The sequence below is a fragment of the Argiope bruennichi genome, chromosome 2 (genome assembly GCF_947563725.1).
Source record: "Argiope bruennichi chromosome 2, qqArgBrue1.1, whole genome shotgun sequence".
Classification (NCBI taxonomy): domain Eukaryota; kingdom Metazoa; phylum Arthropoda; class Arachnida; order Araneae; family Araneidae; genus Argiope; species Argiope bruennichi.
This window is the reverse complement of record NC_079152.1, coordinates 23,373,001-23,388,040: the sequence shown is the minus strand read 5'-3', so window position 1 is coordinate 23,388,040 and position 15,040 is coordinate 23,373,001. Positions and strand designations below refer to the sequence as shown.

General features: G+C 25.1%; 2 protein-coding genes across 4 annotated transcripts in view; one reads left to right on the top strand and one right to left on the bottom strand.

The window, feature by feature from the left end:
- LOC129962433 (centrosomal protein of 89 kDa-like) overlaps nucleotides 1–7,396 on the bottom strand; it is a 28,079-nt gene extending 20,683 nt beyond the window's left edge. For all 3 annotated transcript variants that reach the window (XR_008783894.1, XM_056076203.1, XM_056076204.1), the window contains exons 1-5: nucleotides 7,208–7,396; nucleotides 2,975–3,120; nucleotides 2,662–2,860; nucleotides 2,144–2,232; nucleotides 112–182 (exon numbers count right to left, since the gene is read on the bottom strand). Coding sequence is in view for 2 of the 3 variants with exons in the window: in XM_056076203.1 (XP_055932178.1) it covers nucleotides 112–182; nucleotides 2,144–2,232; nucleotides 2,662–2,860; nucleotides 2,975–3,120; nucleotides 7,208–7,300 (598 nt within the window). In the remaining variant the exon portion in view is untranslated. The remainder of the gene's footprint in view (nucleotides 1–111; nucleotides 183–2,143; nucleotides 2,233–2,661; nucleotides 2,861–2,974; nucleotides 3,121–7,207) is intronic.
- A 337-nt stretch (nucleotides 7,397–7,733) lies between these two features.
- Nucleotides 7,734–14,206, top strand: LOC129961887 (cytochrome b5-like). Its single transcript, XM_056075508.1, has 6 exons — nucleotides 7,734–8,025; nucleotides 8,122–8,158; nucleotides 8,815–8,906; nucleotides 11,765–11,794; nucleotides 11,903–11,940; nucleotides 13,343–14,206. Exons 1-6 carry the CDS (start codon nucleotides 7,912–7,914, stop codon nucleotides 13,425–13,427), a joined length of 396 nt encoding a protein of 131 aa, XP_055931483.1. The 5' UTR covers nucleotides 7,734–7,911; the 3' UTR covers nucleotides 13,428–14,206.
- The last annotated feature ends 834 nt before the right edge of the window (nucleotides 14,207–15,040 follow it).

Genomic DNA, 15,040 nt, shown 5'->3' with positions numbered 1-15,040 from the left:
GTAAAAATATTTATTTGATTTTTTTTCATTATAATAAGATAACTTTTACACAATAAATCATCTACAATATAAATAAGCACTTGAATTATAAATAAAGCATTTGATAATTACCTTCTCTTCTTGTTTCGGCTTCAAGTTGCGTAATTTCTAATTGCAGTTTGGCATAAAGAGTCTCTTCTTTCCTTTAATTATACACAAAAAAAAACAATACAATTAACAGTATGATAAATACTTATTAGCAAGAAACATTTTTTCCTTGTTACTTATTACAGCAAAATGAATAAGGGCCTAAGAGTTGCATTATTGTCCTATCTTTCTCTCTTGCATCAATATTATTTGTTATTCAAAGCAAGTTTATCTTCACCCAAGTTGTCTACGGCTATTTTCAAGCACAATAGTTGATCTATTGATTATGTTGAATCAATTATAGTCATAATTATTGTATTAAAACCCTCCTGCCCAAAATAAGTTTACTCTGCACTAAAAACAGACTTTAAATCTGGAATAGATCAATTCTAATTTCAAAAATTTCTAATTAGTGCTATTGTAAGCCGTTTAGAACTCCTTGGAGAATACTTGTGATGATGCTCTCTTGATACTTAAATTAAATATTTTTTATATATATATATAAATATGTGGCTGCAAATTGGTCTTGTTTTTATTTTACCTTATAAACATATAATTTTATAAAAGAACTCCATAATTCATGCAATTAAAAAATTTCCAATCCAGAGAAAATCTAGAATGTTATCCCCAAGCATTATTTCAAGATGATGCACAATATACAAGGGATGATAACGGCGTAAACAGAAAGTATTTAAAAAAAGTGCCTATACGATCCTTTGTAACGATAAGGTCACCACATCTTATTCAATATCTATACATGAATTCAATAAAGGAATCTACACTGTTACAAAAAAGTTTCTATAACAGAGTTGCAAATAAAAATGTGCTTTCTCTAGAACTGCCAGCAGCTAACTAAAATGACATCTTCAGTTAAGAATTTTTTTTTTTATTGTCTAATGTTTTATTTAGAAATTTTAGTTCATTTTTTTTTAAATAAGAATTTATATGATGCTTAAGATATGCATAAAATAAACATGTCTTTATAATTTCTAGTTCAAATTCAATTCGTGACTATATCACAGTTTTCATAACCAAATATTCAATAATTGGACGCTTTCTATTAGACATGTCGTTCTAACCGAATGTATTAATTATATAAGTGCAGCATCGAAAACAATAAATTTGAATACTTCACAAAGTTTTTTCAAAAGGTAAGGAGCCCGTTTTCTTATCTGATATTGTTCATTTATTTTCCTATTTCATTCCTAATGCCAGAAAAAATTGAAAAAGAAGTAGGAATAATTCCTTATTATTACGAATTAAATTAGAGTTATAAGGAAATAATTCTTTATTATGAAGATAAGTAAAATAACAAAAAAGAAATTAACTAAAATGCAATAAGGTGCATAAAGACCCATTTCCACTATATAATAGAGCTTCCTTAAAAGGCTACTTCTATCTAATACTGAGCTAGCTAAATATTATGCAAAACGAATACATTTCTTTTCCATTTATCAATTTACACATGGTTTTTTTTAATTGGAATTTTGGCTCAAAAGAGGTTTTCAAGCAAATGCCAAAACATTATTTTTCTGTTCAATTTTTTAGCATTTGAAATATTAATAATTATTTTAAAAAAATAAAAAAAAAGATCATAGTAACTTGTCAAATGTCTATATTAAATTATTTCGTTTCAATTTCATACAGTGCTTCGATTATATATTCAGTGCAATGTATACTTGAGATTCCAAATTCTTGTTTGGCGTCCAAACTGGAGCTTTGAAGAAAAAGTGAATTGCAAGAGAAAGAAATCTAGAGCTCATGTATAATTCAGTTTTATAATTATTTATCTACTTTAAAATTATATTCATGCATCATATTTTTCTAACAAAATTGAAAAAAAAAAGCAACATCTTACCAGATATTTTTTCCTCCAGAAATGTAGTATTATTTAAAGAATAATGCATTAATTCATCAAATTTTTTTACCAAAATTTACTGAAATAAAAATTTGCCAAAAATAAATTGAAACCAATGAGAAAATTGAATAATAAAATAAAAAGCAACAAATCTCTAACCTCCGAGCCTCTTTAACTAATTCTTCAGCCTTTTCCTTCAGTTGTTTGTTTTCATCAGTTAATTTTGCTATTAAAATTTTGCTTTTATCCTGTAATGAAGGAAACTTAGAAGTTTATGCTATAAAATATTATATACAATTTAGAATTTAACAAGCGATTTTTAAAAAAATGTATTTCACCCATTTGCAATAATAAAATTAGTACTGATAATTCTTATAACAAAATAAAGACATGAAAGAATTGCAGTACTTTCCTGTTAAATGTCAGAGATCAAAATAATTGCCAATTTTACTATTATACCATTAATATAAATTACCAAAATGTATGACAAATCCACCAAAAATAACTAACTTCTATCACAGAACATAGGGCTTATGGTGTAAAGTTTCTATATCTGATGTATTTGCACACATTTTTTACAGCTTTCACATGATAATAAAAAAGTATTTGTTATAACAGCTTTTAAATTAATAGAGGAGGACTGAATTTTCTTTCAATTAATAATAGTAATAACTTACTTTATCAACTTTTGCATAGATAGGCTCTTTTACAACTGTAGAAGTAGACTCAACACTTGGCACATGTTGATTTATTTCAACTTTGTGTATATGGGATAATGGAGTTTCATTTTTTGATGAAATAAGACTCTCTTCTGAGTGAGATTTTAAAGAAGCCTCTGACTTGTCTTGCAGTCCTAATTCTGTTATAGATGAGTATCTGCAATATAAAATATATCTTGTGGGAAAAAAAATGACTTGAAAACAAAACCAATGAACATTAAAGTCATCAGAACAGTTTTATATATGAACATACAAAAATGTAACAACTTACATGGATTCATTGCATTCTTGATGACTAGGAACAACTTGGAATTGTTTATCTTTACTACCATTTTCTTGGGTCAGCGAAAACTGAGGTGATTCATTAATATCCTTTTTGGCATGCCGTTTAGGATTTGAAGGACTCCAAAGAGAAGTCTAAACAAAATTAAATTACTTTTACAATGCCTTTCCATATAGCAGCATATTTTAAGTAGCTAAATATTTTCAAACACATGCAACTGTAACATATATAATCATGCACAGTGAAATGTATGATTATGTATAGGGTTGCTGTACTTGGAGCATTTCCAAATATTTTGCCAACTGCCATATCAACAGAAAAATGTCATTTAGAACCACTTGACAAGTACAAAAGGCTTGACGGAAAAAAATCTAGCAATATTTTATTCATGCCAGAATCATTTTAGAATGACACGTGTAAATGTATAAATACAATTATTTTTTCTTTTTATTTTAAAACATCATATTATGTAATATCCATTTATTTATTAAAAAGATAAAAAATAACTTATAAAATACAAGTAGTATTTAAAAAACAAAAAGCTTATATATCAACATAAATTCTACATATAAAATCTGAAAACATATGGAAAGGCAATGTTAGTTAGCATTGGTATCCACCTTATGGAAAAAACTTAATAACAATTAACATTTATCTATAATTTTGTATCTTAGAGTAATATATTTATTTAGAGTGTATGATAAGAATACAAGCATTTGCATTAGTACCATTTTCTATATATATTTTTTCATTCATGCTAACATGACATGTACTTGTGGATGATTATAAATTTCATAAACAATTTTTGAAACATCTTCTAGATAGTAAAATCCCAATGATAATTTGTTATTGTCAATATAACAATGAGTTTATATGGTGTAAAAATATAGAAGTTGGAATTCTAGGCTTACCCTAAATTTTCAGCATCTTATTACAGATAACATTTATAAAATTTACCCCAAAATAAGCCTTATGTAGTTTCAAAATTAATCAAACTAAATATATTGCAAACCCATTAATAAATCAAACCATATTGTAATTTGATATTGAAGCCAATCAAACTACACTAGCATTTAAAGATCTGATGTATAAATTTCAGTCATCTGTGAACTAAAATCTATGAATTTTTAAGCTACTGAAAATGCATAGCGATAGTCAGGGGAGAGAAGAATATGAGACATTCTTAAAGGACATTACAAAGTAAAAGTATTAAAGTTCATTTGTTATTTTCAAAGCTAAATATGACTGAAAGGGAATCATATTTTTTCAGTCTTGGCTATGCTCCTGACTCTGAATAATAATAATTTTTAAAGAATTGGAAGATAATTATTTCACACATTCTAATAACAAAGAAAAAAAGTGATTATAACTATTATTTTTTATTCACACAATTTGTTTTCTCTAAGTACTTAATTCTTATATTTATAATATAATTCATTCCTTAATTTTTTTAAAAATTCTTATCTCTACAATGAATACTGAATAGTAAAACTTCCAATCAATTAAATAGTAAAATTTCCATTTTTTTAAAAATAATGCAATGCATGAAGAAATGAGTAATTTCATAAAAGAGGTCATAATGGGAATATGGGGAGTATGTCACTTTTGGGAGGGTTGAGTGGGACAATTTAAATGTTAGCTCCCATGATAAATGTTGCCAACTTAAAAAAATAATTACTTTCAAAGTGTTTTATTTACAAACATACTTGCATATTGTGAAATATAATATAATTTTTGATTGACTTTATTTTCAATTAAATATTATAAGATACATAAATTTTGTTGCTATGTCACCAAAGATCTTTGGAAGTGATAAGAGAGCAGTGAAACGAAAAGCTAGAAAAACATTCAGTCAAAGTAACAATGTAAAAATAAAAAAATCATGAATGATAAAAAATTCAAAAAACTCTGCCAAGATACAACTGATTTTTATGAATAATAATAAAGTCTTATGAAGTTTTCTTAAAACTATTTTTGGTCTATAATTATGATTAACAGAACTTTAATTGAAATACTTTTTTTTTACAGCAACACAAATGTTAAATCCATTATTAAATCTTTTAAAGAAAGGAGTGAAATTAATTTATTTAAATGTCCGTCACTTATTTTCATTTGAATATAGTTGAAAATCAACTTCAGTAAATTAAATTATCTTTCAGAAGATCAAGATGATAATAACATGATATAGACAATTTTGAAAGTAAACCATTTTGTGAATATCACTTTTAAAATACTACAAAATTTTAACATTTTTTTTTTTCTAAATTTAGAAGTATTTTTAATTCAATTTGTAAACATTTTCCTGAAAAATTTCTAAAATGAGACTCTATGTCCTTTTTTACTTATCAAATTGATAAACTATTTCTTTTTGCTAGAAATGGCATAAAAGACTTTGAAAAGGTTCATGCACTGAAAATCTAGAACAGATTTTTAAAATCATAGAAAGTATTCTATTTTTATGATACATTTACATAGGATTTTATTTAAACATATTAAAGAACATAAGTATACAGAAGTAATCTTGTTTTTACAAAATTATTATTATGTATAAAATTCTCATTGAGTACAAAAAAGAAATTGTAGCATTTTCTCTATGATTTACAGAGAAAAATTTTAAATGAAGAAAAATATATATATATATATATTGACAGAAGTTTTTTATTGAATTTTTATTCGCACTAATTGAGTATAAAACTATATAATCTCTCAAGTGAATTAACTAATTTATAAAATTATTCCTTTGTGATCAATGAAGATTCAATGTAGGGATATATTTAAATAATAATAAAAATTCAGAAATGAATTTAAGTTTTAGTTTATATCTGAATTCATCAAAATGCTTTCGAGTTATAAACAATATTTTGTCATTATTTTAATAGGAAATTGAAGGGGGTAAAGAGAAGAAAGAAAAAAAAAATAGAATTACTAAGGAATTTTATTTAAAAGTTCTCCAATAAGTTAAGTGTTACTATAAATAGAATCCTTTGAATAATTTATAGAAACTGAAAAATACCAGGATAATTATTCAGAATCTAAGAATGATTGTGTTAATGATATTTTTGTTTTTTGACCAGAAATAAGTATTTTCCTTTAAAGGCCTTCTAAAATTGGTTATTCAGGACATCAATAACCCATCTAATGGAATGTGTAATCTTTTTGTATTAGTTTCAGTACTAACATTTTCATTGCATCTATAACTTGCAATGTATCTGTTAACCTGGTTATCTCTATTAGTTTTTATCTAAAATTTAATAACCAAAAAATTCCTCCAGTTTTTAAAATTAAGATATATTCAAAAAATTTTCATAGTTTAAAGTCAATAAAAATAGCATTGATATATGAAAAAATTACAAAATGATATAATTAAAAAATATCTTGGTTGATTTGTTTCAGCTAGCATCAGTTTTCTCATTAAGATTACAAATTTTAATGTATTTGTTTTCTATTTAATTTTTTAATTTTAAAATCATTATTTGCAGACAAATTATATTGATTATCTTATCTGTTGTATGTTATTTCTAGAGAGTCGAAAAAAATTTCTAGAAAGTTTAAAAAATAATTTCAACTGCTTGCACACATTAATATAAAAATAACATACTTTTGATTCTATGATTAAAAATTGATTTTAGTGAATGCAAAAATTTCATTTATATGAGGCAGAATCGAAAATTTTCTCCACATAGCTTTGCCACTTTCGCAGAGAGAAAAAAAATTTCCTTTCAATAATTATTTCAACAAAATTACAATACATATTTCAATAAAATAACAAATTGAGAAGTATAATTTCATAGTCTTTTTTTTAAACCAGTAATCATATTTATCTATCTTCATCATACAAAATAAAATATCACGTCTGAATATTCCTCCTAATAATGTTGACAGATGGCCAAAATACCAACTTAAGAAAAAAAAATCTGAGAAATGTGTCACACACACTTTTTTCCATATGCCTAGGGCATAAATACAGGCATCAAAAATTCTACAAATTAAAAGCTTTTAGTTTTGAATTTTATTTCCCAGTACACTAAGCAGAATAAAAGCTTTAATTAAATAGATAAATTTTAACAGTACCCCGTTTTAATTAAATTTAGATAATAAAAAAATATAAATAATATTGAGCAAAATAATAATAATACAAAAATTTAAATTCAATTCTGCTAACAGAAAATGTCCTACAATTTATTACACTGAAGAAGGACGTAAAATATCTACTTATCTCACCCACAAATTCTTGTATTTCTTATTCTTTTTAAATGAAACTGCCGCTAATGATTTTGGTGATTTCAATGATTTTTTACTGGTTTCTTCCTCCATCTGAACAAAAAATAAATCATTCTTTTGAAAATTTAACTATCATTGTTTATATAAAATACTTTCGCTACTTTAGCTCACATTGGGTAATAAACAAACAAAAACAGTTTAGCATATGTGAAACCATAGCAACCAGATACAATGATAGAAGGGAGAAAATAGAATCGATTATATAACAGTTCTTTATGAAGCCAAAATTGCCATATTGGTATTGTCAATAAAAGTGTCACAGAATTATTGCAATATTATTTGAAATATTTAAGTTTGACAAATATTAGAAACAAATCTAGCTTCATGTAGCTGTATTAAACTATTTATGATGATAACTGATGCATTCATACACACTCAAGGTTATAATAATGTAATTCTTGAATTCTATTATGCAACGATGAAAAGTAAAGAAGAAGAGAAGGTGATGTAGCTGAGATAGATAAGTGTGGATAAGCACCTGCTCCAGAGTGACTTGGTGATTTTCAGTTTCCTCCTATCTTCCTCAATCAGTCAGTTGAGGTTAAATTATCAACCAAATCAAATGTTGGTATTTGTTGCGTTCTAAAATTGAATAGAATAAACGGTAGGAGTTCTTGTGATTATTAGTTAGTGCGACTTTTAAAATGTCAGAAACTAAGACCTTTACTTTAGAAGAGATTGCCGAGCACCAAGATAAAAAATCGGTGTGGATTTTAATTCATGGAAATGTGTATGATGTGACGAAATTCCTTGAAGAGGTATTTTGTCAATTCATTAATTATTTATCTCTGTTTTTTATTATGTAGTAATTGGTGGCATTTGTTTAAATATATCCAATTTTTCTATATTAATAGCATCCTGGTGGGGAAGAGGTTCTTCTAGATCAAGCAGGTATAACAAATTTTAAAATTATTCTTTTTAAGTGGTAAATAGTTTGATTTTAAGTTGTCGAATTTTTATATGTAGTTTCTGTAATTTTTTTCTGATGAATTTTATGATAAGAAGAATGCAGTTATGTAATTTATTGACATTAGTATTATTAATTTCAGTTGAAGAATTGTGAGGTTTTGTATTCTGTATATTATTGACTTCAGTAGCCATAAAATACCGAGTTGCGGCCTTCAGCTATTTATCTTAGTTATATTTATTTCTTTAGCACCATATAAAATGATAGATAAAAGACATAAAAATGTTAACATAATTTGAATATTTTTAGTGGATTATTTTTCTATTTGAAATCTTGTAATACTCTGAGAATTGTATTAAACATAATGAGTGCACAGTAAAATGAAAAGATCTTATCAGATAAAGAATATTATTCTTTTGATTAAGTGCAGATAAATGTGAAAACAGTTATGTAAATGTTATTTACCATAATTGCAATAAATTATTATGGCAATTTTTTTTCCTGGAATAAATATGTAACTTTGATTTTTTTTTCATATATTTTTGTGCTAGTGAATTCATTCAGATTCTTTTTGTATTATTATCACAATGCATAATTTTTTAGTTGATAAATATTTTATTTGTTTTTTTTTTATCATTAGGTAAAAATGCAACAGAAGCCTTTGAAGATATTGGCCATTCTACAGACGCAAGGGAGTTAATGAAACAGTACCGCATTGGAGAACTATGCGAAGTAATTTTTTTCTCTTCTATATCATTTTGAATTTTTTTAAATACACATAAATATTTTTGTAATTATATAAAAGTTATATGGTTAGAAACAAAGAAATATACTTTGTATTTGTTCCAAAAGTGACATTTTGTGAACAGTTTAATGTAACTTTTTCTAAAACTAGATGACAGCTCCTGCTTCTAAGTAAAATTCTCTAAATTTCATTAGGGAGTTTCTACAAGAATGAAAATCATTATCTTCCGAGCCAATAAAATTTCATACGAATTCATTTTTTTATGTGAATGAAATATAGATCAACAATTATATAATTTATTTATCTTTATTAAGATTATTCATTTAATTTCTTACAAATGTAATTCTTAAATGTATACATCTTTTTCTTCATTTACATTCTGCCAAATAATATTCATATCTTCATCTCTTCTCTTCCCTGTTTGGAAGCACTTTAATTTAATTTAAATGGATGTCTATAGTTATTTACAATGTTTTACAAAATATTGAATTTTCTATAAATTTATATTTATCATTTCCTTAATTAGAGTATACTTAATTTCATATTTTTATATAACATTTCTGCGACATGTATATGTACATGTATTTAGGTATTAATATTCCAATATACAAATGGAAAGTTGATTAATCATTATGACTCATCAATTATTTTCATCTGTATCATGTTTCCAGCTAGATCTGTGATATTTCTGTTTCCTTATAATGAAATTTTTTAACATAATTGTTGAAGTCATTATTAGTATTTCCTGCATATTGAGAAAACTATGTTATTTGCCCAATCTTTAAAATTCGTTCTTAACTTTTTCCCTCTTTCAAATATACTTTTTTCTGTTCTTATGAATATATATATAGATAAATAATAGTTTCTTAATGGAGATGCAGGATCAGATTTGAAATTAAGGTTGTGTTATAACACTAAAGGATTATTTTTAGTTTTGATTCTTTTTTTTTTCTGTCGAATATTTTTAAACATGCAGCTAGAAATATATATATTTTTTTAATATTCTTCAATATAGCCACATTTCTTTGAAAAATATTTTATCTTCTGATAGATATAGATTTCCGGTTTACAATAAAACTGAAATATTGGATTGTATATTTTTCATAAATCGTCTTACCCATATTTTTTACTTGTTACTTTTTATAATTCACTAACTTGGTTAACACAACATGCCTTAATTATGGTTCTTCTACTGTAAGCCCCAGAGTCAAACATAAATTTTTATATAATCAAATGAATAAAAGTTTCATGAAGCTAAAATTTATTACAATTATCAAATAGCATACTTTTCATACTAAATCTTATGTGGGTTATTTACCATAATATATATATACACAGAAGTATCAAATATTTAGTTTTGCTGTATAAAATACTTGTAAACACTCAAGAATGTAATTGGCACCCTAGGCAGAATCGGAGTTAATGGTGTCCAGGATATGATGTATTATTATTTATTTGCTTTCTTATCATATTTATCTTTAAAATGCGGCAAATAAACACTGATACTTTGTCTCTGCTTTGCCTGTTAAGACTGGTGTATTAGTAAACTTCTTGCAAGTGTATTTCTTTTTTAGTTAAAGTTTATTAAAAATACATTTTTTTGTTTTGATTTCATAGTTTTTATTTATGTATTTCATTTGTGTCTTTTAAGAATGAGAATAGATAATAAATGTTCCTAAGCATTCAGGAATGGTTGTATTTATCTTCACCTTAATTCTTAAAATTTCTAGAAGTATGAAAAGTTCTTTAAATGCTTATTAGTTACCATTATATTTTGTAATTTTATACTAAAAAAAAGCCTCTTTTTCTACAAATTTAGCTCTTTCAAATAGGAATGGGTATTTACGTTGTTATGTTATATAAAGATGTTGATGTTATATAAAGATGTTGATGTTATATAAAGTGATATCTTCATTCATTGTTCTGTTTATCATAAAAAGATATTTCATAGATTACTGTTCTATCATACATAAATTTTTACATACAATAGAATTATTTCATTTTCTTTTTTTATAGAATTATAAATTCTTGATAAAATTATTTATTCTTTCACCAGTGCCTGTGTATATTTAACTTTCAATTAAAAATAAAAATGTGAATTGCTCTTAAATTATTTTGCTTTACCTTTTTATTATTCTAAAATATGTTATTTTTGCTTATAAGTAATTCGTAATTCAAGGTTAGATTTCTGTTTTATTCAACATCTTTAATTTTCTAAGTGAATTTTATAAAGCTAAACATGAAACCATATTAAAATCATATTCTCAATTTCTTTCCTATTTGTCATCTTATGAGACATCTATTTTAAAAAATGGTAATTTTTTTAAAATTATTTTATTTAAATACTGAAATCTACTTTGGACATTGCCTTTCAAGATGCAATGCTTAAAGGTTTATTAGCAACATATGCAAAATTCAACATTATTTTTATTTGCTAATTAAAAAAAATCGAGTGTTTACTTTTTTATGATCATATGTCCTATTGTAATTTACAAATGTCAAATTGTTTTTAACAAAAAAAAAAAAATGAAAAAGCAGTTTATTGTAGAAAGTATCTGGTGGAATTCCAATTTTTTTTTTTTATTTCAAATTTTAAAATGTATCTCTGGCTTTTACAAATTCAGCAGAGTTTGTTTTGAAATCAGCATATCAATAATATATATACATAAATTTCGTCTAGTCTAGACTGAATTTAGAAAAATCTTTTAAGGCATTTTTTTTTTTATCAAAACATTTTTTACTACATATCAAAGCCAAATATAGTATATTTAAAATATTGCATGTATATCATTATACTGTAATTATTGCTGTTTATTAATTTACCTTTAAATTATTTATTCTCTAGGAAGACAAGAAAAAGATTGTTGAAATTGAGGTGAGATTTTCATTCACTTATTACAATATTAAGATTTTTCTCTTGTCTTATTGTAATAGATGTTTCTTAAATTATAATATTTTTTCTTAAACAAATTTCCTTTTGTAGGAAAAAAATCATTGGCCTATCAATGCAAATGATGATAGGTAAGTTCTCATTTTTAATTTATATTTTCATATTTAATTTATGTATTTAAATATGAAAAAGAACCCTGTGTTGTCAAACTATCATTTTTTTATTTATAAGAGGAATGATTAAAGAATTATTTTTGAAGCTTGTGTGAATAATTTTTAAGAACTTGTGAATTTTGTGTGACATACATATGCTTCTAGAAAAAAATTTGCTATAAATGTTTTGCACCTTTTCCTTAGTGGAAGTAAATGGTAATTCATCAATTACTTAATGGTAATTGATGAAGTGGATTCTGCACTCGCTCAACCTTAGTTTTACATTTCTGCTTAATATTCCACAATATTATTTGTGTTAAAATTTGTTGCATTTAATTTTTCATCCTGAAACTGATTAAATTGTTGTTTTTATTCTTCCATTACACAGTCTTGAAATGTGATGTTAGTGTTTGAGTGAGGTAGAGAATATTTCACATTTATAAATATATAAGCATTTCTTTTTTATTATTAAAATTATAATAATTATCATCAAGAAAGTTCATTTAAGCATTGATAAATGTTAAAGTTTTAAGATAAAGCTTGTATAATAATTGTTTAAAAAAAGTTTGAATCTGCATCTGCAATAAGTTGTATTTGAATATTTAATATATCATATTTGCATATAGTATTTTTTTTTTTTTTTTTTCCCTGAAGAGTAATTGTCTGGATTGATTTATAAAAAAAACAAATAGTATAATTTTCTTTTTTCCTAGACTAATAATCTTTTTCTGTGCGGATATCTAAGATTATTGAAAGTTGTATTGTTTTTAAAGTGAAATTAACTTAATAAACTCTACGGTGTGTTCTTAAAAAGTTTGTTATCCTGCTCTGTAATGTAAGGTAAAAAAATTTTCACTGCAGTTTTATTCAATGCAACTTAATAAATCATTATTTTCTTTCGTAGCTAATCTTCATTTTTCCAACTTAAAAATGAGGCTGTTACCAACAACAAATAGTATTTAAAAAATTGCATTAATACATTGTAACTTTATGTAATTGCCTGTTATAGAAGGTTTCCTCCATTTTTCTAAATGCTTTTTTGAATAATTTCTTCCTCTTTAATTTTTTTCTATGATGAACACAATATGTCCCAATGCCAAATCTTCTGCTTTATATAGGTTGGAATAACAGATATCTGATATTCTAACTCTATATGTTTATTAATAATATAAGCTGTAATACAGGAAAGAGTTCTTTGTGAGTATTTTTATAATGCATTTTATTGAAACTGAAATTAGTTTTAATATTCACTTGCATTTAGCTAACAGTACATTGGATAAAAAAATATGATCACTAAGCAATATTTGTAAGATATCTGATCTGTAAACAATTGAATAAAAAGTTTTAATAAAATGTTAATCTTGAAACTTTTTTTTTTCAGTTCCTGGAAAAACTGGCTTATTCCCATCACTGTAGCTGTTCTGGCATCTCTTCTGTATCGTTTCTACATGAATTATAATGTATGATTCATAGCAAAGAGCACAAAATTGTACAGGGTTATTTAAAATCGATCACTTTGTGACAATGCCAACTACCTGGGGTATTTTTTAAAGCGAATTCTGTATTTGATTTTCACTGCTGGAGATTCTGTAAAGTTCTTTTCATTTGGGAGATTATAATTACTTATTTCTTTTTTTAAAAAAAAACTTTCTTCCTTTTTGTTGTATAAATATACTACTCAAAATTCCTTTCTCATTAATTGTTTGTCTGAAAAGTATGTTTGACCCTTCATACTGTTTACTTGTTTATTTTGTATATCATATTTGATATCTTATATAATTAGACATAATAGATTTATTGTTTAGTCTGGTTATGTTAATATTTCAAAGTTTGTATAAAACTTTTTTTACATGTTTCTTTAAGGAGGGAACAATTTATGGCTGTTAATCACATCCTATTTTAATAAATGGCTACATAAGTGTGATTTTCATAGTATATTCTTGATATTGCGACAATTATCTAATGAAATCCGTTTATATCATGTTTGCAGCTGAAAAGTTGTTCATTTTAAATGCTTCTTAAAAATTTCGTTTATCTTGTCTAATGAATCTTTTATAAATTTTATTTGCCTGCTGGTATTAGTTTTTATTAAAATGTTTAAATTCTGTATAATGTGTCCTGTGGCTTTTATTTTTTACACTTATGGTAATGCTATGATTTTCACATTTCAAGAATGCATTGGAAGCCTTACTTTGCAATTATTTTGTCTTTTTGGTTTTCATAAAGTAAATGATATTCCACTTGTTTTGGGACGTTTAATGCATTTCACTATACTCGAACATCAGTATTGACAACTTTATTTTGAAACAGTTAACATTGCCATTATTATTTAAGGAATTATACAATACATAAATTCTATTTGGACTATGCTAACACAATTTCATAAATCTCGGAATACTTATTTAATGTAACCATTTGGTAATTTCATTATTGACACATATTTCTATGAGCAATTATTTGTAATATTTCCTCTTGAAGAAGCGGTGGGGAGCATTAACTAAGGAAGCTTGTTTTTCTCATACATAATGTGCTTGTGCAGCACATAATGTATGAGAAACTACCTGTTTTGTATATTAGAGTGATACAACAGTTTTGACTAATACATGAATGAATCTTTGACATTGCAAGTTCTATTCTCATCAGTAGATATTAAGGAAAATATAGGCCTAAAAAAAGTTGGATTACTAACAAAATATCAAATTTGATTAATCAAAATCCATCTGTACATTATATGGCTGATATACAAGTAATATAAAAAAGATAAAGATGAACAATTATATTGAGTATTTTGAAACTTAAAAGAAAGATTTTTATTGGAAATTTTATCTAAATATTACATGGTCTAATTTTTGAACATCTGAAGAATTATTCAGAACTTTTAGTCTTGTATATATACTAGTTAAATGTCTTTCAAATCGGCTTTCTGGGCCTTATTTCTTGTTTTATTCTAACTGCCTGTGTAAAATCTTATATATATATATATATATAATGTAAGAAGTTTCGAATACACTTTACAGCACCTTATTTTATTAAATACAAGTGAAACCTACATTGCTTTGCTGGAGACATGATGAATGTT

Bases quoted from the DNA above. Each gene is read 5' to 3' on its own strand.
- LOC129961887 (XM_056075508.1), top strand. From the start codon at position 7,912: ATGTCAGAAACTAAGACCTTTACTTTAGAAGAGATTGCCGAGCACCAA. The intron at 8,026-8,121 runs GTATTTTGTCAA...CTATATTAATAG, and splicing joins TGACGAAATTCCTTGAAGAG to CATCCTGGTGGGGAAGAGGT. The intron at 11,941-13,342 runs GTAAGTTCTCAT...TTTTTTTTTCAG, and splicing joins ATCAATGCAAATGATGATAG to TTCCTGGAAAAACTGGCTTA.